Below are 26,329 nucleotides of genomic sequence, written 5' to 3' on the forward strand. Positions count from 1 at the left end.
GTGAAGTTTTATTCAGTGTGCAGGAAAATTGTTTTGTAATGGGGAAACCTCGTTTGCTTAATTGCTGCTCGTAATGGCAAAGGTAGGAGGAAGACAGCTCTACCTGCCACGCCTTTGTAGGGTCTTGATTCCCCTCCAATTTATTTTATTTTTTAATAGAAAGTTCAGTCGTTTACATAACTGAAAACCGACGCCCTGCTTTACAAACTCCATGATTCCTTTGAAAACAAAGATCCCCCCAAGCAAGATTGCAGGAGTTTGACTTTTCTGAAGGACGGGAGTCTGAAAGGAGGAAGCAAGCGGCAGGCTTTCGCCTCCGACCCCGCTAGTCAAGCACAGGCTCAAAACCAGAGCTCGCCGACGCTGCGCTTCCAGACACGCAGAAAGGGAACGCAGCTCCGTGGAAAGCAGCCGTCATGGTCCAAGGAAATCGGGAAAGGCACACCTTGGAAATGAAGGAGAGACCCTCTCCAGGCGCTCGCCCTCTGCTTGGCTGAGCCCACCGTGTAGCCAGGCAATCCCCATCGCGAAAGCCAGGACCCACCCGGAAGAAAGGAGCCTGACAAAGGGGGCAAGGCTTAGGCAGAGCCAGTAAAAGGCTGCAGAGAAATCAAAAGCCTTCCTTGAAAACAGCGAGCTTCGGTAAGGGGATGAGGGAAAATTCCAAACTTTTTCAGAAAGCGTAGAGCAGGCTTTCTTTCATAGAATCATAGTTATATGGGATTGTGTGGGGTGTTAGGTTGTATTTCTGGTGGGGACACGTCGCTCTCCTTCTGGGATACGTGGTCCACCCTGCACTCAGCTCTCACCTAGGGCTCCTAGAAGCTGTCACCGTGCAGCCACACCCAGGGAATGGCTTCAATGGGCTGGCTAAACCAGGTGAAGGTAGCTGATGGGCCTCAAACCTTCATAGGGACTTCACCTGCATGCGAAGACAATCTCTGGCAGAATGAGCTGAACAGACCAATTGTGGGTCCAATGGTTAAGAAGGTGGCTCCTGCTTATGCTGTAGAAGGAAGTAAGGGGCAGATGGGACTCATCAGCCTGGGAAGGTAGCCCATCCAGGAGAAGGAAAACCTCCACTGCCTTGCGGGATATCTTTGGGGGAAGAAAAGGCTAGGAGTAAATCCTACAGAAATCCAGAGTTCCTAGGAGGGTTGGTTGGCACCTTGTGTGCCTTCTTCCTGCAGCCATGTCAGTGCCAAACGTTTTCCTCTGCTTTCCTTTGGACTGCATTTCATTGTCTTTCATTGTCAGCCCTCTAGGTAGATAAAATAAACTTTAGAAGATAAATAGGCCTGTCCAAAATGATTTATGGCTTTTAGGGTTATTTTTTTAAGTCTAGCTGAAGAGTATTTTTAAGCATGTGAAATGAATAAGTACTATCTTGAAGGACCCAGGAATACCAGATGACAATATCTGAATGTTTGTGTTCATCTGTAGCTTTGATTCAATTGCCCTTTGGAGAAAGAAGGGCACTGCAGACAGTTACCACCTATTTAATCATTCAATTTATAGACAACTTCATATAACTGTGGGAATGTTAAGGAAGGTAGGAAAGGTTATATTGTTTTGATATTATCCCTCCTCACTCAAGCCAGTGAGTAAACAGCAGAGCACATTCCCTTCCAACTTACTGGAAACTAGTTGATGATTCGTTAGAATCCTCTAATTAAGCAATCGAGTTTGGCTTATCCAGTCTGGATTGTTCCTAGTAAGTTTCCCCTTTATTTTCCTATTAAAATAATAACACAACACAGTCTTCTTTAAAAGTAAGAATAAAGTTTTACTCACATTCAGTTCACAGCAGTAATCTGAAGGTAGGCTTTATTTTGTGGTTAAAGTGAAAGGAAGTTTGAATTATATATCAGACTTTTGGCTTGTGGGCTCCATCCTATGTGAAGGTTTGAGCCATGCACTGGCTAAGAGCCAGGAGAGTGAGAGTCCTTGAGTAAGACTATGAGATCAAGAGATTGGCCAGCGCTTTTACCTGGTCAGCTAGGGTCACGCCCATCTACCTGGTCACACACAGGGGGAGGAAGCTCCAGAGCAGGTATGACAGGAAGTCCTCCCTGTCTGCAGCCACATTCCCATGTGTCTATTCTAGGCAACAGGAAATTGTACTTGACTGCTCTAGTAATAATACATCTCACAATAACAAATCACTTAGTAGTTTACAAATAAAAAATGGTAACACCACAAAGCTAAAAAACAAGTAAGAGGAAATACATAATGTCAGCATCACAATAAAATACAATATTGCTGTACACATCTCCAAGCAGCAAAAGACTCCAGGGGCTCCAAAGCTTACCCAGGATTCCGTTTCCTTGGAATGAAGGTCAAAGGAGACTGTGGTGTTTTTAAGATATATGGTTTTATTTACACACACACACACACACACAAACATATACACACAATGTGATCAAAGGATGGAGGGGCTCACAGCATTAACTCCCCAACAGATCTTTCTTCCTCATTAGGCTTCCAGCAAAGCCTCAGGCCAGAGCTCTTGGGTCTAGCACAGAGCAAGACATGTCTCTGTCTTTGGCTTCAAGCATCACACAAAAATAACTTGACCTGTTATTCCCCATCCCATGGCAGCTTGGCATCCAGCCAGGTGAGCTGGCTGGGAAATGGCCTACCTATTTGTGTCCATTGCAACTTATTAGGGCACGTGACACAGGAAACTTTAAAATGATGTCCGTTTTATAGGTTTTCCTTTTCTTTGTCACACCAGCAGAATGGGAAGGTCCCACAGCATGGCTGCAGCCATGGTTTCCAGATATTGTGGCCAAAAGAAAGCTGCGATGGGACAGGAGTGAGGGTCCTGCGATGCTCCTCCACAGCTCTGCCTATGCGCTTTAGAACTTCATGGAACAAGGGCTCCGTGTCTGGTGAAAGAGGCACAGCCTCTGATGGGTCTCGAGAGAGATCAAACAGCAGAGGAGGATCGTGTTGTCTTACATATTTCCCAGAACATTGGCAAAATATTATATTGTAACAACCTCCAGATCCCTCTGGGTGAAATATTGGTGTCATATAATGAACCTTCCACACATTTCCACCTGGTGGGAAAGAATCCACATGAATATATTATTATTATTTTTAAAAACTATTTATTGAATTTTCAAATTTTACACATTTTTCCACCCTTCCATGATTTCCTATGTTTTCCCTTAAATGCTTCATATTTTTGATTCTTAATTTCTACATTTAACCATCCTGAGTTATTCATCCTGCTATTTCTAAACTATTGCTCGTATTTCAAATCCTGCTTGCGTTTTCATGATACTACAATATTTCTTTAAATATTCTCTGAAATATTTCCATTCCTCCAAAAACGTTTCTTCATTCTTATCTCTAATTTCGCCTGTTAGCCTTGCCATTTCTGCATGCTACATCATTTTTATAAGCCATATAATTAACACACACAATTTCCTCAGTCTTTTATACTGGCTGCACCACACACACACACACACACACACACACAGAGAGAGAGAAACACACATGCATACCTTGTGAGGAGGGCAGATTTGTAAAGCTTCTGGTCAATTGCAGTCCTTAAATAAAAAACTTTTATGTGCCAGATTCCTGGTTATGTACCTTTGCTCTAGTTAGTATAATAGGAGTGACCAAAGGGGAAGGTAGATCCCATGTTATGGTCTGGAGGGACTAATACCTTGCTGAAGCTAATATCTGGAGACCACCTGGAATCTCATGCATGCTCCCCAAGTTTCCATGATGGAAGAAAGGCAGAATATATTTGTAAGAAAAGAAAAGTGACTGCCCATAGAATAGCTGCCCCTTTCTCCTCTTTCTCACTCACTTGTACTGGGGTCATGGATCATGCTGAGCCCTCATTTTCCTTATGGTCCCCAAATTTCTCCTTATCAGAAGTGCCACATATCCCGCCTCTATGTTAATTCTTATGAAAGAGTTTTTACTTATTAGTGAGCCAGCCCACACACCCCAAGTCGATGGTTTCAGCACTGAGATTGTTCCTGCCAGTGTCTTGATACATATTAAAGTCACAGCCAAGTGACTTTCTTTGTAGAATGATATATCTCAGATCAACCCAGAAACAGGTTGTCTTACGTGCACCGCTTTTAAGAATGGGGGATTTGTTGCCGCATTTCATGACAGTGCCTCATGAAAGGAAGCCCTGCTGAATTAAACAGAACAATTTTTTCAATGGACATGGTTATGCTTGTGTTGTAAGCTCCATACAATATCAGACAGTGTGATGAACATTTGCATTCAAGCTTGTAATTTTAAATGGCAGGTCAGCATGTTTACTTGCAAAATGAGCTGCTCCTGGGTACATAGTCCAGGCCACCATAATGACTGACAGTCTAGAGCCTTTTACTGCCCAAAGATCTGCTCTCAATCACTATGCATTATCTTGACTCATGCCTTATTACACGCCTGTCCTTTTGTTATACAAAAACACAATGGGAAATAGGCGAAAGGTTGGGGCCCAACGGGAGGATGCAAGTAGACCGAGAAAAAGAAATCACCATTTGAAATGTGGAAGTGTTCTTAAGACCAAGTACCATGCTAAACAAGAAATCCATTAATTCATGTTAGGCTATGGTAATATGGCACCCAGAAGTGACTGCTGCTTCACCATTTTGAAAAACGACTTAATAGATTGTGAAATAGTGAAATAGGGACACATTTCTTTCTACTGTGAGACCAGTATCTTCCAAGCAACACAGCTTGTTGCAATTGGCAAATCTGTCAATTTCAGATTATCTCAGTTTTTCACCTTCCCAAACTTAAATTCAGTTCCCCCTCAGTTTGATTTTTTTAAAATTTAAAGCCCGCATGAAAATTCATTGACATTTGGGTGGGAATTTCTCCTCATATACACTTTTGCCAAATATACACATTTTTATATATATATTACTTGGCTAGAGAACTAAATTGCAAAAGTAGGTTAAGTGTGAATTTCCAATGGTTGTGTTTTGGGTTGCGCATTGTTTCAGAAAGTGCAAATAAGGTAGGTTCACCTTTAAATGCAAACTTAATCAAATCCTTCCTCTTATACCTAATCTGTGGTCATCCTACATTATCCTTATAAACATGCTGAAAATAAAGAGTGACCTTGAGTCGCTCATTCTTTGTTGTTGATCTTTACTAATTTCCTTAGTCCGACTCTATTATTATTACACCATCTCTTCAGAAAACATAACTATTTTGCCATTGTTTTGTGAATGATTATTTTACCAGAAATTAAATAGATTTTTAATTTGAAGGAATTTGCTGTACTCACTGTCCTTCTGGTGCCACCGTGCTGCATGTAAATGCATCCCACAGTAGTGAAACAGGAATTCATGCTCCGAGTGTTGAACTGATCCCTGCAGCAAAGGCATTAAATCTCGACCATCAATTATCCTGAAGGGACAAAGGGAATGACTTAGATTGCTTTCAACAAATTGCCCTTGGATTGTTTCCACATTAGTTATGCATTCGGAACTTTGAAACAATAGTAACTATGTAATTTGCTAAATGAATGTGGGTGATATCTGTTAGTTTATATCTAAAGCAATATTGTTTTCTATTTGTAACCACTATGTGAGTCCTTGGGAGTTGAGAATTTGAGATGACAAGTGTGTGTGTGTGTGTGTGTGAATGCGCATATGTGTATATATGTATATGTATATGTATGTGAAAAAGGGAAAGGATCCCTGGATGGTTAAGTCCAGTCAAAGGCGACTATAGGGTTGTGGTGCTCATTTTGCTTTCAGGCCGAGGGAGCCGGTGTTTGTCCACAGACAGCTTTCTGGGTCATGTGGCCAGCATGACTAAACCGCTTCTGGTGCAACAGAACGCTGTGACGGAAACCAGAGCGCACGGAAATGCCATTTACCTTCCCGCTGCAGTGGTACCTATTTATCTACTTGCACTGGCGTGGTTTCAAACTGCTAGGTTGGCTGGAGCTCACCCTTGGGGGAGCTAACCCCATTGTGGGGATTCGAACCGCCGACCTTCTGATCAGCAAGCCCAAGAGGCTCAGTGGTTTAGACCACAGCGCCACCCGCTGTGTATATCTACTTATCAAGGGAAGTTGGCCACCTGTATACAATAAAACCACAAGCCATTTTGAGACACTGGTAAATATAGGAAAGTGTCTACCTTGACACATTGCATACCTGTCCTGTGGTACTGTCCCGCCAGCCAGATGAACCAACGTAGGGAAAATGTCCATTAGACTGGTTGGTTCATGAATAATCTTGCCCTCGGGTAGCATTCCTGTCCATCTAAATAATCCAGGGACACGGATTCCTCCTTCCCAGCCTGCCATGGCTTTTCCACCTAGAATTACCATAGAACAACACCTCATGATTAAAACTGAACTCTCTGCCATGCACTTATTTTGTTGCTCATATAGAAAACTGAATAGTCTTCCGGAGGCGGCGCGATCGGCAATGGCTGCCTTCTCCGAGTAAACGGGTCGTCGCTACGGCGAAGCGGAGACCCACTCAGGAAAACCACAGGTAGCAGAAGCCTGTGATCTTGGGACCCGGCGGGCGCCAGAAGCAGCCCTCGAAACGTTGAAGGGACCCCGTAAGGGGTCGCGGATCGCGGAGGGGGTAGCGGCGCTGTGGGTCGATGCGCAAACAGCGGAGTGAAGCCGCGTCGCTGTTGCCGGCCAGCGCTGTCCTTTCTTCCTGCAAATTTCTGAACTTGGAAAAACTACAACCCGTGAGTAAATTGGACTTTGAGAACTTTATTAAAACTTTTGAGAACGTCTTGAAACTTTTGGAGAACTTATTGAAACTTTTAAAACTTTTTTAAAAAAAGTTAAAACTTGGCTGAAAACGGAGTGGAGACAAGCAGGAAGTCCGTCTCCCGTTACACTGAATCTTAAAGCAAAGTGCAGGAGGAGTGGAGACAAAGAGCGAGGCTTTAATTAACTGATTTGACTCCCGTTTAAACTGCTTTTTGGACTTGGAAAAATCTTTAAGTTGGTGATCTTTGGATTTCTGGATTTAAAGATACCTTTCTTCTGTTGAATTAGTGGATTACAAATTAAATGAAAACCCCAGGTGCTGGAGCTGCCTGACTGAGCACCAGTCTGCAACTTTGGATACATTGAATCTAAACTTTGAAACATCCTGAGCAGGGACTTGATATTTGGAAACAGTTGCAGCCTGGCACTGCCAGAGACACTGTTTTGCTTTAAGTATACTCTGCTTAAAAAATACTACTTTAAGGAGGCTTTCGGATGTGGAATTTGACTTATTAATTTGAATCGGACTAAACTTTCTCTCCAAAGACATACCAAGCTCCCTCTAGAGGATCCCGGTTTTACAGCAGTGACTTGGCTTTACTTTCCTTTTCCTGGTTTTCGCCTGACCATAGCATCTGGGCTTTTATTTTCCCATGGGAACAACTTGGTCTGACCTTGGATTACAGATAACTTTGGAATGAGTGGCACAAGGAAAAGAGGAAGAGCTAAACAGACAACTTTAACTTTATCTGCAGCCTCACAGCGTAGATCATCCGTGCCTGCTTTGCCTTCTACTCTGCCTCCTGAGATAGAGGTGCCTTCCCTGACGCAGCCAGGGGAGGGAGAGACAGAGGAACTGCACTTGGAGGATATGGCTTCAGGAATAAGTGGCTCTGTCTTAGAGAAAATTTTTGAAAAATTGGAGGCTTTGGATAAAAAGGCCGACTTGCAAACGGCTAAAATTGAACAGAACATTGAAAGTCTGAATAAATTGACTGGACAAGTTGCACAGAATGCCCAAACTATTGGAGAACTAAAGGAGGCTGTAGGTGAAAATCGGAAATTGGCCGAAGACACTAGCCAAAGAGTGGGAGAACTTGAGAAAGAAGTAAGACCACTCAGCAAGCAAGTTGGAGAACACCAGATTTACTTTTCGATGACAGAGCTGCGGAATAAGGAGGCCAACTTGAGGATACGGTCAGTACCAGAAGTGGAAGAAGATAATTTAATTGAATTTTTGACCAAGGAATTTTCCAAATTCTGGAAGTTAGAGGAAAAAGACTTTAAAATAGTATCTGCTTTCAGGCTTGGAAGACTCAGGAGGAGAGAGAAGCCCAGAGATTGTTTGATAATATTGAGATCCAAGGAGGAAAGGGATAAGATTTTGGGCCTGCACTACGAAAAGTCACTGGACATTTTGGGTATCAGAATTGAGATCTACAAGGATATTCCTAAACAGCTGCTGGACCTTAGATCTGACTACAAGGAACTTGCAAGATTGTTAAGAAGTAACGCAATTTTCTTCAGGTGGGAGTTTCCTCAAGGATTATCTTTTACCTACAGAGAGAGAAAGATTAAAATCAAAACAGTGGAAGACAGAGACAAGTTTCTTGAAGCATACGGAGAAGACCTCCATAAAAGATTAGGACTTCCAGCGCCCGAACCTCCAGGGGAACCTGCCCTCTCGGACCCTAAAGGACCAAAGAATAAGATACCACCCCAGCAAGAATAACCAGACTTATCCAGGATGGCTCTGCAGCTTCTGAGCTGGAACATAAATGGCTGCAACAGTCCGGAAAAAAGGGCAAAATTTTTTCATATTTTAAAAAAGGAACAATTGGACATTATATGTTTACAAGAAACACATGTGATTAGGCTCCACAGAAAAGTGCTAATAAATAAAAGACTCGGTCAAGAATTTATATCCTCGGACATAGTTAAAAAGAGAGGCGTAGTGATCTATGCAAAAGAGAGCCTTTCACCAAAATTTCTTTTTAAAGATGAAAATGGAAGAGTTTTGGCAATAGAAATACAGTACCAAGGAGAAAAAATTTTGATACTAGGAATTTATGCTCCAAATGAAGGAAAATCGGATTTCTACAAGAAGCTGCATGAGACTATGCTGGATTATCTGGACTACAACAACATCATCATGATGGGAGATATGAATGGGGTCGTATCAACGAATATGGATAAGTCACAGAATCAAAACATCACTAAAGAAGGAAGACTACCTAAGACTTTTTTTGAAATGACTGACAATATGGATTGGATTGACATCTGGAGAGTGAGAAACCCCTTGGGAAGAGAAGGAACATTCTTTTCTGAAGCCCAACTGACCTGGACACGAATCGATCAAATATGGATAACTAGAAGTCTGGCACCTAAGATCAGAAAGGTGGAAATCTGCCCAAAGACATGCTCCGACCATAATGCACTGAGAATGGACATGACACTGATCCCAACCGGCTCCTTTAGATGGAAGATGAATGATGGCCTGTTTAGAGACCAAAAGATTGTAAAGAAGGCCCAAAAAACTTTAAAGGACTATTTCGAGGTCAACATGAGCACTACGGTGGAAAAAAGAACTATCTGGGACGCAAGTAAGGCTGTGATGAGAGGGTTCTTGATACAACAGAATTCTATAAAGAAAAGATCACAAAATGAAAAGAAGGACAAAATTTTGGAAAGAATTAAAGAATTGGAGAAGAAGTTAAGATCCAATCCGAAGTCTCAGCCGATTCTGCGAGAAATTAAACTTTATCAAGCCCAATATTCTAAGCTGATAAATCAGGAAATAGAATGGAAGATTAAAACAATGAAACAAAAAACTTTTGAATCGGCCAATAAATGTGGAAAACTGCTAGCTTGGCAGTTGAAGAGGAGACAAAGACTAAACACGGTAACAAATTTAGAGATTGAAGGAAGGAGTATCCAGAACCCTGGAGAGATCAGAAAGTGCTTCCAGAGATATTTCAAAAAGTTATACACTCAAGGGCCACAAGATGAAAGAGAGATTAAACAATTTTTGGAGAAAAATGGACTAGCAAAGCTGTCAGAAGAAAACAGAACAATTTTGAATGGTAAAATAACACAACAAGAGATTGAGCAGGCCATACAGAGTTTGAAACAGGGCAAATCGCCAGGGCCAGATGGACTGACCTCCAACTATTATAAGACACTGAAAGACTACTTAATACAGCCACTGTTGGAGGTCAGTAATGAAATAATGGAGGGAAAGAAGGCGCCAGAATCGTGGAAAGAAGCATTTATCACATTGATACCAAAGTCGGAAACTGAAAAGACACAACTTAGGAACTACCGTCCCATTTCCCTTTTAAATGTGGATTACAAAATTTTTGCAGATGTTTTGGCACGTAGATTCAAGAAAGTCTTAAGTGAGATAATTCATAAAGACCAAGCAGGCTTTCTCCCGGGTAGACACATGTTTGCGAATACAAGGAACATCATAGACATATTGGAACTTTTGCAAACAAACATAAATACTAGAGCAGTTTTAATTTTTATAGACGCGGAGAAAGCCTTTGACAATATATCTTGGAAATTTATGAAGGGGAACTTAAAAGAAATGGGAGTGGGACGGGGGTTTGAGAATGGGATTGAGGCAATATACTCTGAGCAAAAGGCTAAATTGATAGTCAACAATGTGGTTACAGAAGAGCTTAAAATTGAAAAAGGTACACGACAAGGCTGCCCGATTTCCCCATTACTGTTTATTTCGGTTCTGGAAGTGCTGTTGAACATGATCAGGGGGGACCGGTTGGTAGAAGGAATCCAGGTCGGAGCGAAACAATATAAACTTAAGGCATTTGCAGACGACCTAGTTTTGACATTACAGGAGCCAGAATCTAGTATGAAAAGAGTATTACAACTGATTCAAAACTTTGGTCGAGTGGCGGGATTCAAATTAAATAAGCAAAAAACTAAGGTTTTGGGGAAAAATTTGTCAGATATCGAGTTGGAACGGTTTCAGAAAGAGACAGAATTAACTGTGGTTAAAAAAGTCAAATACCTAGGGGTGAACATAACAGCAAAAAATCTGAGTTTATTTAAAGATAATTATGAAAAATGTTGGTCAGAAATCAAGAGAGACTTGGATAGTTGGTCAAGATTAAAACTTTCCTTGTTAGGCCGAATAGCTGTCATTAAAATGAATGTATTGCCAAAAATGTTATTTCTATTTCAGACACTACAGATTGTAGATAAGACAGAATGTTTTCGGAAGTGGCAGAAAGATATTTCAAAATTTGTCTGGCAGGGCAAAAAGCCCAGAATTAAACTCAAAATATTAACAGATGCGAAAGAAAGAGGGGGCTTTGCCCTGCCAGACTTAAAGTTGTACTATGAAGCCGCAGCTTTCTGCTGGTTGAAAGATTGGTTACTTCTCGAAGATACGGATCTATTGGATTTGGAAGGTTTTAATAATGCATTTGGATGGCATGCATATTTATGGTATGATAAGGCTAAGACAAACAAGGCTTTTAAGAACCATATTGTCAGAAAATCAGTTTTTAATGTCTGGTCAAAATATAAAGACTTATTGGAGAATAAAACTCCGAGGTGGTTGTCACCCCTAGAGGCTAAGGCCCGAAAAGGAGCCAATATGGAGGCCAATTGGCCAAAATATTGGGAGATATTGGAAAGAGATGGTGACAATTGGAAATTGCAGAGTTTAGAGAAAATGAGAGACAAAGTGCGAGACTGGTTACACTATGCTCAGATTAAAGAAGTGTTTAAAAATGACAAAAAGGTAGGATTCCAGGTGGAGAAGTCAAAGTTGGAAACTGAACTGTTAGAACCTAAGACTAAAGTACTCTCAAAGATGTATAATTTGCTGCTGAAATGGAACACACAAGACGAAATGGTTAAATCGGCAATGATAAAATGGGCTCAGGATATTGGGCATAATATTATGTTTAAAGATTGGGAAAGGTTGTGGACCTCTGGGTTGAACTTCACTGCATGTAATGCTTTGAAGGAAAATGTAATGAAAATGATATACAGATGGTACATGACCCCAGTCAAATTGGCCAAAATATACCATTCGTCAGATAATAAATGTTGGAAATGTAAGGAAAATGAAGGAACATTTTTTCACCTCTGGTGGTCTTGTCCTAGAGTGAAGGCCTTCTGGGAGATGATATATAATGAGTTAAAAAAGGTGTTTAAGTACACCTTTACTAAGCAACCAGAGGCCTTCCTCTTGGGCATTGTCGGCCAGAGTGTGTCAAAAAAAGACAGAACATTTTTTATGTACGCAACAGCGGCAGCAAGAATACTGATTGCTAAGAATTGGAAGACTCAAAATCTACCCACTCTGGAAGAATGGCAGATGCAGCTGATGGACTATATGCAACTAGCTGAGATGACCGGCAGAATTCGAGACCTGGGAGAAGAAAGGACGGAAGAAGACTGGAAGAAATTTAAGATTTATTTACAAAAGTATTGTAACTTGGCTGAATGTTGATCGGGATGTCAGAATAGAAATGATTGTCTACCACTAAATTAGATTTAAGATTAAATTATATGTTAAGGAACAAAATTATGATTTGGATAAAATGATAATTTGTTTGGAAACAATTGTATAATGATGTAAGTGTTTGCGGGAGGCGTGGGGGAGTCCAAAGCAATAATGGAAAGATGTTAAACAATTAATGTTGTTTTTGTAATATGCTTTTGTATTGAAAAAAACTTTAATAAATATATATTTAAAAAAAAAGAAAAAAAGAAAACTGAATAAACTGCACTTCTTTTTTTATGCCATTTATTTAATACTTCACCCTTCAAGGGAGAAATACACTCACAAATTTATCAAGCAAAGAAAAAGATAAAGCCACCAAAACATGACCACCAAAAAAATGTAACATGCCTAGATAGCTGAGTTAAGCATGGATGGCTCAGTTGGTTAAAGTGTCGTGCTGATAATGCCAAAGTTGCAGGTTTGATCCCTGTATGGGACAGCTGCATATTCCTCCATTGCAGGGGGTTGGACTAGATGATCCTCAGGGTCCCTTCCAACTCTGCAATTCTATGAATCTATGAGAAAAACAGTACTCCCACTAATAATATATCTCTATCTCTATCTCTATCTCTATATATCTATATATCTATATTTCTATCTACCTCTATATATCTATATTTCTATCTATCTATCTATCTATCTATCTATCTATCTATCTATCTATCTGGGGAAACAGAGGCATTTGTCCTGTGCTCAAGGGATGCTTTATGTTTAAGAAGGCAATCTTTCAGGACCCAAGACATGGAGGGTTTTAAAATCTTAAGTACTGGCATTTTTTTACTTGTGCCTCAAAATGGGCCTGGAATCAGGGCTGAGATATGTTCCCATTGTCCAGTCCCAAGACTGAGTCATGAGCAGAATGACTTCCATGTGCGCAGTGGACCTTCCCTTCCCTCAATGGTCTCCCCCAAATCTGTTCCAGAGGGTTGGGTATACCCCCAGAGCTGATTCACAGGAGAAGGGAAGGGATGTTCCATTGCAGGGGTGTAGCAAGGGGGTGTGGTGGGTGCTGTCCACCCTGGGTGTCATCACTGAGGGGGGTGACAGAATGGTGGGTGGCACTCACCACAGGGCCTGCAGCTCGCCCTAGCCACGCGTCTCTCCTGGGAGTGGTGCAGTGGCTTGAGTGCCCATAGGCTCCGTGCTGCCCCAAACGGTACACCCGCTGCCTCCCCCTCAGCTGTAGGGTGGCTGAGTGGGAGGAGGCAGGCAGACATATTGGAGACCCCATGGTGCCGCTGTGGGCTGCTGGCCCCCCATGGGTGGCTGGCCCCGCCTTCGGGCGTGCTGCCCCAGGCGCCCGATCGGCTTGCTCTGCTGCTGTTCCATTGGACTCAGAATTCTCACCTTTGTAGATGCCATTCCAACCACCTCGCGGAGCATTTCCTTCTCTTGCTTCCAAGTGGCCACCATGGTCAGAAGTAAAATAGGTCAGTGTGCTGTTTTTCAAATTTTCCTTGTCAAGCTTATCCAAAATCCTTCCTATAAAGAATCCACAGTGACAAAGAGGATCACGGTTTGGATTGCTCTGCCCATCCGTTTTATATTCTTTAAAAAAAGGAAAGGTTGACTTACCTACCATCCAGTCCATCTCTTCGACATTGTCACCATACAATCCATGCCTGCTTTTCCCCCTGAACCTTTCTGTTGTTACCACTGGTGTGTGGACATGTAAAAAAGAAACAAAGAGGAAGAACGGCCCTTGCTTGTTCCTACAGAAACGACAACAACAAATTATTGTTTAGAAAAACAAATTTATATATAGTTTTCTGATACTTCTGTTAGTGCCTTGTGAATAATCTTTACTGAGGGAGTAATTAAATAAGGGATAGGGAAGCTGTGGTGTGTGTGGCCCTCTAAACCTTTCTGTCTTCCTCCTGGGGATGTTATGAATCCCATAATACCAACCAAGAGGGGCTGTCAAGATCTGTCAGCGGGAGAGGAGGAGTCTCATGAGAGGGTATGTGGTGGTCTTGAGCAATGTGCTGGGAGAGGACCTTGCCCCACTGCCAGATATCCCATAAGCCAGAGTCACCCCTGACCCCTCCTCCTCTGCTTGACATTTCCAATTAGCAGGGCTAACTAAGTCTCAGACAAAGAGGAAGCTGGAGGAGTTGAACCTTTGCTGTCAGCGTGAACAGACTGCGCTCCTTCAGAGAAGCACTCATTTGCAAGCACAATCCTAGAATTATGCTTACACACCTATGGTCTACACCCTATAACCTGTAGACAAAGCTAAAGCATCAATTGTGGGCTGATTCCTTGAAACCTTTGGTTTCCGCCAAGCAGAGAATTGGCTTTATGAGTCTGAGAGTGGGAGCCAGAATAGGGACAATTACAGACCACACCCTTCATCAGCAATGCTTTTCACCCACCTGTGTATTTATACTTGGCTAGAATTTGAACTCTAACAATGCATCTTGCTTGCCCCAATGGAGGATAGAGGGTGGTGTGTCTCTCTGGGTATAGAAACACGCCTACTGTACAAAGTGCATTCATTGCTATACCCACTTTTGCTTCTGGTTCTGCCCGCCCATAGAATATGGTTGCTGGAAGGTTGTCTACCAGGAGTGCCAACTTGGCCCCGTGACTGTGAATGTCCAGGGCCGTGGGTGCTGGAGAATTTTGTGGGTGCTTGGGCACCCAGGGCCCCAGGGAGTTGGCACCTATGCTGTCTACAAGGTCTACAGGCTGTAAAAAGTTTCTCACTTCTGCATTAAACTATAACTGATGGCATGAAATACCCCAATAAGGCTCATTGGTTTCTATAAAATTATGGGAAGATAATTCTCTTTGCAGATGTGAGGAAAATGCTTTTCATCGGAGCAGACAATTACAGTGAAACATCTTTCTGACGGATGAAGCAATTGATTGTGTAGCTTTTGCTTACTATCCTAAGTCTTTTGTGTAACCAAAATGCCTCAAGAATCCCACAACTGGAGATGTGAGGTAGAGTAGCCATTTTGCTGACTGAAAAATAATAAGAGACACCTTCTAAAGACCTTGTTGCTCCTGCCTCTATTGAATATCATTACATTCATTTCAATCAGACTTTTTTAAAAACAAACAAACGCAATGGATGCTTCATTTCCTCTCACACATTTGTAATCCCATAGTCAAAATAAAAAGATTCCTTCCAGTAGCACCTTAAAGACCAACTAAGTTAGTTCTTGGTATGAGCTTTCGTGTGCATGCACACTTCTTCAGATAGTTGGTCTTTAAGGTGCTACTGGAAGGAATTTTTTTATTTTGACTATGGCAGACCAACATGGCTACATATCTGTAATTGTAATCCCATGTAATTCATACAAGGAATCTCGTTTTACCTTTCAATAAAGGAAATGGCTTCCCTCAGCACCAGGGATGCAGCTCTCTCTATCTTCATTGGTTGCTCTGTAATTTCATAGTTTCTCATTACAATGCAGTCCCAGTATCTTATGAATCCATAGCTTGAGAACCAGGAAATAAAGAAGGCGAAACCAAACAAAGCCAGGGAGCAAATTGTTTTCCAACTGAGGGGCAGCAGATGAGTGAGCTTTGCTGCCATAAGTGTAAGTACAGCGAGGGCAATCAACAAAGTATAGGACCCAAGCTTGATTCGTTGGGGCATATTCTTCTCTGGAGGGTATGTAATTTGACAATCACCCATCAGTGAAAATGGCATGCCATAAAAATAGTCAAATCCATGATTTAAGGGGTGATGGCAGAAGTCGTCACGGGTTTGACAGTTCATACCTAGATGCCACTTCCCTGAAAAACAGAATTCGGGAGGGAAAGTTACATTTTTGCCAACTAATGCGTGCTAAGCAGACGTATATGGACAAGTTGGCTTCCAAATTGTCCAACTCATTTCATACATTAAAACAGCCCCCACCCTTGAAACGTTCTTGAACTACAACTCCCACCATCTCTGACCACAGGCATTACTGGCTAGGAATGATGGGAGTTGTAGTACAACAACATCGAGGGACCCGAGGTTGAGAAAGACTGCATTAAAATGTTTTTCCTCGGGAGAATTAGTGGCATATATCCTGGTGAAAAATGTTCAAGATTCCCTTTTACACATGTGTTATTATTACACATGTGTTATTATTTATTTACAGACTGGCTTCCAGCAGGGTCTTCAGTTATAAAGATAATAAAACAGCAGGAATATAGAATCAATTAATAAAACAGCCATTATTCAGTGGGTACAAAAAAATTATCCATTATATTTATTATGTATTCTGTGGTTTTATATATTGATTTTATTCTGTGAACCATCCTGAGACCCCCAGGTATAGGGCAGTATATAAATTCAATATGATGATGAAGAAGAAGAAGAAGAAGAAGAAGAAGAAGAAGAAGAAGAAGAAGAAACAAAAAGGCTCTTCCCAGAAGGACGTAATGATGGGGACTACTGCTGTGTCCCATGACCTTCTATGACATTTGTACATTCTTTCACCTAAATGCTGTGCACAAGTTTTCTTACCTATTAAGCCAGTGGTGTAGCCTTTGTTCTGCAATATCTTGGCAAAAGTAGTTTCATTCTGAGGAAGCCCACCAGAACCAGCAAGCCAGCTAATGACACGGGAACGATCCCTTTCATCCAAACCTGAGATAAAGTGATCATATATAACATAGCCAGTAATATGGCTGTGAACTTCAGTCGGTTGTCCACATACAGTTCTAATGGAAGATTAAGATGTCCCTCTCCTTATCTAAATCAATGGACATCAGATTAAAAACAAATCAGATCTTTGTGAAGCCTGCATAGCAAAGCCCTCCCTCTCTTAGCCTTCCCATCGAGATCCAATACCTCGGTACAACTGTAAAGAATATTTCCACAATTGTCTCCAAGGGCAATTATTTCCACTTAAGACTAGATGGTGCCTTTTGACAACACCGCACACCTGATCTTACGGGGTATCGGCCAGTCAGGAAAGCGGCTCTGCTTGGGGAGCAAACAGGGGCTGCTGAAATGTGCTGAGTGAGTTTCACACCTTCTTCTGCTAGCCGATCAATATTGGGAGTCCTAAGGAAAACAACAATAACAGGGCAATATATTTGAGCTGAGTAATCATAAAGCAAACAGAGAATGTCTAGGAACTGAATGCCTTGACGAAGTCTAAGTTACGTAACTAAAGGCACCTCCAGACTGTCGTGGTTTTGTGAGAAGGATTCAAGCACATACTGGAAATTTAGGTTCCAGTAAATGGGTCGAAGTCCTGCCAACCTAGCACAACAAATGCATTCAAATGACAGCATGACTTGGTGATTAGCACATAAATGGGAAAATGAGCAGAAAGGTGTGGAATGAACGAACTGTTAGTGGAAATAATAGGATCATGCAATTGTAGAGTTGGAAGGGGCCCCAAGGACCATCTAGTCTGCCCCCTGCAATGCAGGAATATTTCGCCCAATGTGAGGCTCAAACCCATGACCCTGAGATGAAGAGTCTTATGCTCTACCAGCTGAGTTTTGTCAGCATATATAATACATATAAGCAATTCAGGCTGAATGCAAATGGATGTACAGTGGCACCTCAGTTTACATACACTTCAGGTTACATACGCTTCAGGTTACAGACTCCGCTAACCCAGAAATAGTGCTTCAGGTTAAGAACTTTGCTTCAGGATGAGAACAGAAATCGGGCTCTGGTGGTGCGAAGGCAGCAGGAGGCCCCATTAGCTAAAGTGGTGCTTCAGGTTAAGAACAGTTGCAGGTTAAGTACGGACCTCCGGAACGAATTAAGTATTGAACCCGAGGTACCACTGTATAACCTCTCCATAAACAAATCATATTAAACACACAATAAAGACCAAAGATGGTCTAACCTCTGTGTAAGCTTTCTACCTAGTAAGCCAATTAAAAGTGTCATTGTAGCAGCCTGAACACACACACACACACACACACACACACACACACACACAAATAAAATATTTTCCTAGACCAACCTTAGGTAACTGAATAACAGCCAACTAGCACAGATACTTAGTACTTCACATGTAACCCTTGACTTTACCTCCACCTATGCTTACATTGTATCTTAAGCTGTTTTAAACTGTTTTAAATATTCTGCAATATTGTATTTTAATATCCACATTGTGTTTAAATTGTTGCAACCTGCTCTGGGACCTTAGGGTGAAGGGATCGTAATAAACTGCAATAATAATAATAATAATAATAATAATAATAATAATAATAATAATAATACCAAGCCTTGTTCTATTAAGCACATTTTAAAAGGTGATTTCCCCACAGTTTATATAAGTCAATGTGGTGTAGTGGTTGGATGAGGATCTGATTGACCTGAGTTCAAATCCACATTCAGTCGTGACATGAATTTCACTGGGTGACCGTGGGCTGGCTACTACAGTAACTCTCAGCCTAACTTACCACATAGGATTGTTAGGATAATATGGATTGGTATAGGGAGCCATGTATGTCACCTTGAGCTTCTTAGACTAAAGGTAGGATGTAATGAATGAATGAATGAATGAATGAATCAAATTTTTATTTCACCCTTCATCTGCAGATCACAGGGTTGCTTACAATATAAAAACACAAAAACACATACCGCTATAACAAACAAAAATACCCCACACAGTTTAAAAGGCAATAGATTTATTATTATTTATTAAATACAATGAGAAATAGATAAATAAAATTAGTGCCTAGCACTAGCACCTGACATTTAATATCATGCATATTTATAGAATGTGTCGTGGAAGGCTATCACAGATCTGCATAAGCCTTTACCTGATTGTATCATTTCCATAGCAGCCGAGATCCCCAATGCCAAAGTCATCAGCCAGGAAGATGAGAAAGTTGGGCTTATAGCTGACTGAAGCTTGCAGTTCTAGTGAATTTAGCAATAGCACCAAAGCTAGAAGTGAGCATGGATTTCTCCTGGAAAGATGAAAGATGATTAACTGTTATGGGTGTGTTGTACTATCTTAACTCATCCTATTCACACTCCATAGTAACTTTCCCCATGAAAGGCTGCAAAGGAACACGTAGGTTCTAAGAGAGTGAAAATATTTTAATATGGCTTTTTTAAAAAAAGGAACTTTAATTTTGCGTATTCATCCTGTAGATGTTATCTATTAGCTAATTTCACCATTAAGCAGCGTGAAACCACAGAGGGCAGCAGTATGATTAGCTGGGCAATAGGTAGCTGTCTGAGAGAAATGTCACCATGCAGCCCAGCAAGGGCATGAACCTGAAATAAAATGCAAACCATGATGTTCCTCTGAAGACTGACCACCAGTTTTATTATATGTGATGTACACATGTGTAGCATCTTGCTCCTACGGGTGCGTGACCAACAGACAAGTTACTGCCTTCAAGTAGCTCCCATTAAAAACTGTCAAGTTGGGTTTTTTGTTTCATATTACTCAAGAATATCCATTTGACACACCATAAAGCATATTGTTGTGGTTTCCATATGCTTTGCTTTCTAATACAAGATTATTATTTTTTGCACTGGTTTCCTTATTAATCAACAGGTGGATTATTATGAATGAAAGTTCATTATTATGAATGAAAGTTTATTTAAGCCATGTTAAAGTTATACACGGGACGCGGGTGGCGCTGTGGGTTAAACCACAGAGCCTAGGACTTGCCGATCAGAAGGTCGGTGGTTCGAATCCCCACGACGGGGTGAGCTCCCGTTGCTTGGTCCCTGCTGCTGCCAACCTAGCAGTTCGAAAGCACGTCAAAGTGCAAGTAGTACTGCTCTGACGGGAAGGTAAATGGCGTTTCCGTGCACTGCTCTGGTTCGCCAGAAGCGGCTTAGTCATGCTGGCCACATGACCTGGAAGCTGTACGCCGGCTCCCTCGGCCAATAAAGCGAGATGAGCGCCGCAACCCCAGAGTCAGTCACAACTGGACCTAACAGTCAGGGGTCCCTTTACCTTTACCTAAACAAAATACAGCAATTATAGAGAAGCACACTGCTTTCCCATTGCATTAATAAGCTATTGGATTTTTTTTTATAAAAAAACCACAACATATAACGAAACACCATCTAATTCTAGTAATGTGCTACATACCACATGACCTCTTTCAGGGATTGCCACGTTGTAGATATACTGCAATGAAGAATCTAAAAAAGAAAAGAGAACACAACACCAATACTAGAGAAGATCTGGATAATGACAATATATAGGTGTTAAATCTTTCTATATTCATTTAAAAGGAAGAAAACAGCATACTGAAGGAGGCATACAAACTTCTGTTCAATGCAATAAGATGGGGAACAGAGTTCTTCTTCTTCTTTATGCCTTCTTATAACTACCTTCTTATAGCCATGAGGGGTCGGGCTTATTACTGTGCTGTTCCACTTCATTTTTCTTGTGGTAAAACAACATTTCTTTCAGTGACATGATTAGAGACTTGCCCTTTTCGTTTCTTTTTTAAGTGCATGCAGCTCAGTGTTATGCTGCAAAGAATGTTCTTTCCTGAGGGGAGACACTTCCAGTGCTCTCAGCCAGTCACGTTTAAGGGCATGCAAAGGTTTACTGTCATACCTCAGGTTACAGCTGCTTCAGGTTGCGCTTTTTCAGGTTGCGGATCGCCACAACCCGGAAGTACCAGAATGGGTTACTTCCAGGTTTCAGCACTCGTGCATGCGCAGAAGCGCTAAATCGTGCTTTGCGCATGCGTAGAAGCGCCAAAATGCTGCAGGTTGTGAACGTCCAGCGCAGATCACGTTCGCAAACTGAGCGTCCACTGTACTCAACTTTTGCAAGCCTCCAAAGGAAGGTTAAGTTTCTTGTTCTGCACACCAAATATCATAGCTATGGGGGCTTTCATGTAAAAAATAATTGGTGGTTCTACCAGATTTTTTGCTGTTGCAAAACTGCATCTCCTCCTGAGGCAGTTTATCTAAAACACCCCCAGCCACCCACCCCCATAGCAATCATAAACCCAATGAACTCAGTGAGATTTCCAAATAAACACGCCTAGGATTGCACTGGTAAGCACTGAAGTCTGCTTGAATCTTTGCTTCTATGCTGAGATTCCTGTCCCTTAAGTGTCCTTTCAACTCTACAATTCTTCAATTCTATGACTTGTTTCAAGAGTGCAAACATCCCCTTCCTGCAATTAATTTCTTAATGCGCTTCAGAACAGTGCAACAGTATACATTCTTTCTAACAATATACTTTACTGGCACCTGATGTCTCATGTTGCTGTGAATCTTAAACATTATATTGTGAAACACTGTCCTGGTTCACTCTAACACTGGAAGCCACTGCCTTTTCTTATCTTATGGCTACTACATGAAAAGCTGCCTGAAAACTGGTACAGACATGGAGTCTCCCTAGACAGCTATGGATGGGAAGCAGCTCTCCCTTTCTATGGCAGTCACACAAGTAGTCACCACACTTGTGGACAGAAAAGTGTCCATAGGTTTCTTACTATTTGGGAATAGTTATTTGAATAGTAGTCTTGACTGACAAATCTCAGTCAAACTACCTGTGGGCTTGTGACTGATTTGCACTGGCTTTCAACTGGACCAAGTTCAATGTAGTGGTTCTAACATATAGGACCCAATGCATCTCAGTATTAGACTGCCTATCCCTTATATACCTCATAGGTCACTGCAGTTTCTCACCCAAGTCCTTAAAATATCAAAAACCCACTCTCTAGTAACTTTCTGTAAGGCTGCCCCTTTTTTGTGGAACAGCATAAGGCAGAGCATTCCTATCTGTACTTTCTGAAAGCAACAAAACATTTACAGGTGCTTTAAATGCATGGTGTGCATGCAGCCAGAGCGAAACAGAAGGAATAAAACACTAACCATTACCTTTTCCAGAGAAAAGGAGAAGTAGCAGCTTTCGTGTGGTTCCAAGCAAGCAACCTGGGGCCCTTGGAAGTGGCTTAAAACTAGAAAAGTTCTCCTCAGAAGAGCACACGAGGCTAGTATTCCCTTAAGGTTCCTAACCAAACATAGGGAAGATGTGGAGAAATGGGGGTAGTTAGTGAAAGGGATGGGATCAAGCTAGGCAAGTTGAAGGAGGTCTGCTCTCAAAGGCATCCATGGGGTCAAGAAGGCTTGAAAGCAAGGAATGTTCAGAATCTCTACCATACCCTCGGGAGAAAGATTAACAAACTTGAGTCTGCACAGCTACAAGACATGAGCTGGTGTTTACACAAAGGATTAATACATCTAGGACAATCAAAGAAACTGTCTACTTTCCAGAAAATGCAAATACAGTGGTACCTTGGGTTAAGAACTTAATTTGTTCTGGAGGTCCGTTCTTAACCTGAAACTGTTCTTAACCTGAGGTACCACTTTAGCTAATGTGGCCTCCCACTGCTGCCACGCCACCGGTGTGTGATTTCTGTTCTCATCCTGAGGTAAAGTTCTTAACCCGAGGTACTATTTCTGGGTTAGCGGATTCTGTAACCTGAAGTGTCTGTAACCTGAAGCATCTGCAACCTGAGGTACCACTGTAGTGCATTGACTAAGATATCAGTAGACCTTGCCATTTGGTAGGAAACACTTTATTCTTTTGCCAGAGTTAATTAATAACCAAATAGAACAGTTTACTTGTGTTAAATGTGGCAATGTTTCCAGTTGTTAATTTGGCATTTGTACACAATTGGGGCTCTTTCTCAGTCCCTGGAAAATAGGGACTGGTAATAGGAGGGTCTGGTAATAGCTACACAGACTCACTGTCACTCTCTGTCCTGTCTCCACGAAAGAAGAAGGCAGTTGCAGATTTGAACGGCATATTCTAGTTTGGCAGAACACATGAAGGACCACGTTTTGCTTGTGGGTTTTCCCACCCCTGGTTTTGGTCTTGATGGAATTTTACTCAGCCACCACTAGAGGCTGTCCACAAACCCCAGCAGCTCCTGACAGGTCTATGATTTGTCTCTGGTGTTCAGGAACTTGAAGAAGAAGAGATAACCCCACCAGAAAGGCCAGCAGAAAGTGCATGCAGGTCTTAGATGTTTTTCCATAACAACAATAAAAAATTGCACGGAAGAGAATGCTGCCCACTCAAAGTAAGTCAAAACACTGAAATGCCACCCACTTTACTGAGTGTTGTCCACAACATAGGGCAATGCAAAAAGAAAACAAGCTAAACACACAAATTTAATGGAATTCATAGCAATAGCTCAATGCAGTGTTTGCTCCCCCCTTTAATGCATAGTATATTGAATTATACATACCAATTGCGCAACAGTTGTATTGCTAGCTATGAGGTTCTCACTATGACCCCCTATGATTTGACACATCTACAACCCAGACTTGCCCTTCTTCAGTCAGATGTAAGATCTATTGTGTTCAGTGGGTGAGTGTGTATATGGCTGAAGTCGTAATTTCTTTTTCCAATACCCCAGACTTGCCAAAGAGAATCATATTGTTCTAGGCAGTGTTTATGGATATGTTCCAACCCATCATGCTTTGCGTGACAGAGCCTTTCACAACTGCCTTACTCACAGGACCAGCAGGGCTACACCTGCTAATTTCAAAATTACAGGTTGGTGCATAGTCCCAGAATAGCGAGAGGACATCTAAAATAGCTTTGCATTGCTTGGGAGCTTTAAATGTAGTTTGCTGTGTACAAGCTCTTCATGCAGAGAGGAAGCCGACCTCCTGAGAGATGTTATCAAAAATAAGCTGTTTTGAACTCAGTGTGCCGGCGTGCTCTTGAGTGCCAGCCGTAGCAGTTGCATACTTTCCAACAGGAAAAAGATTTCTTGTATTTGATCACAGCAAAATGTCTTATACAGTACCTGGTGAAGTCTCCAGGAAGCCAGAGAGCCTACAGCAGCAGCAGCAGCAGCAGCAGTAGTTGCGGGGAGTTTAGATTCAGGGCAGGCTTCATTCCCAGCTTTTCATCAAGGCTTAACCCCAGCCACAAGTGGCACATCTTTCATCAGTCTCTGCCGGAGGCTATAAAGGAAGTCATCATATCTGTCCCATCTGCTCATGCGCACTCTCTTAACAGTTCCCACTGGAAGAAACGCCGCTTTCTAGATCGACAACTAAGCTGAAAACTTCTCAGGCTGCTCTCTGCCTGCCAGTCGCACTCTGCAGCTCTCCCCAGTCTGCCGCTCTTTGATATCAGCACAGTGTTAACATTCAGTTGCACATGTGGGACTGATCAGAGAACAGTAGGGCCTTTCAGGAGAGACCTGGCTCAGATGATTGAAGAGGGACTCCCTGGTTTCTGGGAAATGGTTGTGGAATGCTCTCCCAATCCCCATTCCTAGAAGAGCCCCCCCCCCCCCAAGCTACTCTATAGGAATCTAAAGTAAACAATCTGCGGAAACCCCTGCAGGGGTTGCATAAAGGAGGACCTGTTACAAATGTCAGGCAGTTCATTTTCGAAAAGAACATTTGAATGATCCTTGCAGCCTATGACTGTAGTGTCATGAATTTCTTTCCGATGGTTTTCTTTGATGGTGGTGTAAAACCCTTTGAATAAGACAAAGAACACCCCCCTGCAACAGCCAGAATATCCTCCACTCTCTCTTGCCTATGTGCATGCGTGAGAGCACATGACCATACACCCTCCAACGTATCTCCTCCATTTCATTCTTCCTCCTTCTCTCCTTTCCTCAGCCCCACCCCCCAGGTACACCTTTTTACAAATGGAAGCTTTTAAAAACCTTAACTGCTGGGCTGGGGGCAAGATCAAGGAGGGGAGGCTTGATGGGAAAGCCTGTAAGTCACTTGAGAGCACAAAACTTGGATAATAAAATAAAATATTACTGGTAAGGTGCTTTTGGAGCTACATTAATTCCCTGATCTTTTCACAGAAGATGCAAGCTGCAGAACTGATGAGGGGCAATTCATGCAGCTCAGCTCACATCATGGGGCAATATGCCTTGTTGTGAATGTCTAGGACATGGTAAAAAGGTAAAGGTACCCGTGCCCGTACTGGCCAGTCTTGACAGACTCTAGGGTTGTGCGCTTATCTCACTCTAGAGGCCGGGAGCCAGCGCTGTCCGCAGACACTTCCGGGTCACGTGGCCAGCATGACAAGCTGCATCTGGCGAGCCAGCGCAGCACACGGAAAGCTGTTTACCTTCCTGCTGGTAAGCGGTCCTTATTTATCTACTTGCACCCGGGGGTGCTTTTGAACTGCTAGGTTGGCAGGCGCTGGGACCGAACGACGGGAGCGCACCCCGCCGTGGGGATTCGAACCGCCAACCATGCGATTGGCAAGTCCTAGGCGCTGAGGTTTTACCCACAGCGCCACACGCGTCCTAGGACATGGTGCAACATGCCAATTTTGCTGAGTGGCAGTGATTGAGGTTATCAGTGCTTCCCCCCCCTAGAAAAATAGGTGCCGGTACTCACCATGATATGAGAGAGACAGAAGATACTCCATAGTCAACATACTTCAGAGGGTGAAATTGGTTCCACTTCCGAGTGGGACTGGGTTGTGCTCAGGCCACCAGGTCCCACCCCTGCCTCAGCATGGGGCGGGGTAGTGCCCTGCACCACGCTGAGGGTGCCCCAGCCACACCATTTGCCAGGCGACCAATCAGGGCACTGTGGGGGCATGGCCAGGGCCAATTTAAACATGGTGCGACTCTGGGAGCTCCTCTTTCAGCCTCGCGCCGCAGATCTCCTGCCCTCCCACCCTCTTCTATGTAGGGTCGCTGGCCTTGCTATGGACCTTGGTTGGTCACCTGTTCAAGGGGCCTGGTAGGACTTTTTTCACTTGGCAAATTGGCACCAGCCACTTGGTTTTCGCCTACCTTGTAGCAATTGCCACAACTTTGTAAGGTTTGGCGGTTAGGCATTGGAAGAGCAATGTGTGGGGGAGGTGAGGTGTGGCCATCACCTGCCCCTCCATGTGTAAGGGTATTCCGTTAAAGGAATCCGAGGGTTGTGGATCTTGTCTGAAGCCCAGTGAGGGGCTAGGGCCATGCCACAACCCCAGTGAGAACCCAGGGGGGCTCGAGTCAATCCTCATCGGCAGAGCTCCCCCTACTGGTTATACCCTTCCAGACTTCCTGCAAGGTGGGCAGGAGTCAGATATAGTCTGTTGATGCCAATGCCTAACCAAATACAGGGGTACCTCGGGTTACATACG

At 42.6% G+C, this 26,329-nt stretch overlaps 2 protein-coding genes and 1 long non-coding RNA gene across 9 annotated transcripts in view; 1 reads left to right on the forward strand and 2 right to left on the reverse strand.

Annotated features, from left to right (window-relative positions):
• The window catches only part of LOC310706316 (arylsulfatase D-like), a 10,468-nt gene extending 8,453 nt beyond the window's left edge, over nt 1-2,015 (reverse strand). Inside the window, exon 1 of one of the 3 annotated variants that reach the window (XM_083501954.1) lies at nt 1,795-2,015. Coding sequence is in view for 2 of the 3 variants with exons in the window: in XM_083501952.1 (XP_083358078.1) it covers nt 104-213 (110 nt within the window). In the remaining variant the exon portion in view is untranslated. The other 2 variants (XM_083501953.1, XM_083501952.1) reach the window with 2 other exon arrangements.
• Nucleotides 569-26,329, forward strand: part of LOC310706426 — a 32,396-nt gene continuing 6,635 nt past the window's right edge. Inside the window, exons 1-2 of one of the 2 annotated variants that reach the window (XR_014525869.1) lie at nt 569-642; nt 19,041-19,152. This is a non-coding gene — a long non-coding RNA (uncharacterized lncRNA). Of the gene's footprint in view, nt 643-1,690; nt 1,715-19,040; nt 19,153-26,329 lie in introns of those variants that run through there. The other variant, XR_014525870.1, reaches the window with a different exon arrangement.
• LOC310706319 (arylsulfatase D-like) lies at nt 2,356-24,347 on the reverse strand. 4 transcript variants are annotated; one of them, XM_083501965.1, is made up of 13 exons: nt 24,015-24,347; nt 22,066-22,204; nt 20,315-20,367; nt 19,020-19,169; nt 17,171-17,292; nt 16,750-16,872; nt 15,605-16,028; nt 13,854-13,990; nt 13,626-13,760; nt 6,156-6,318; nt 5,276-5,397; nt 2,680-3,065; nt 2,356-2,626 (listed from the first exon to the last, which is right to left on the reverse strand). In XM_083501965.1, the coding sequence occupies exons 2-12, from the start codon at nt 22,066-22,068 to the stop codon at nt 2,707-2,709; spliced, it is 1,791 nt and encodes a 596-aa protein (XP_083358091.1). In that variant the 5' UTR covers nt 22,069-22,204; nt 24,015-24,347; the 3' UTR covers nt 2,356-2,626; nt 2,680-2,706. The 4 variants fall into 4 exon arrangements, with proteins under 4 accessions (XP_083358091.1, XP_083358090.1, XP_083358092.1 ...); XM_083501964.1 differs by having other exon boundaries at nt 2,356-3,065; XM_083501966.1 differs by lacking the exon at nt 22,066-22,204 and having other exon boundaries at nt 2,356-3,065.

Source organism: Podarcis liolepis (genome assembly GCF_965112155.1).
Source record: "Podarcis liolepis genome assembly, chromosome: 4".
Taxonomy (NCBI): Eukaryota; Metazoa; Chordata; class Lepidosauria; order Squamata; family Lacertidae; genus Podarcis; species Podarcis liolepis.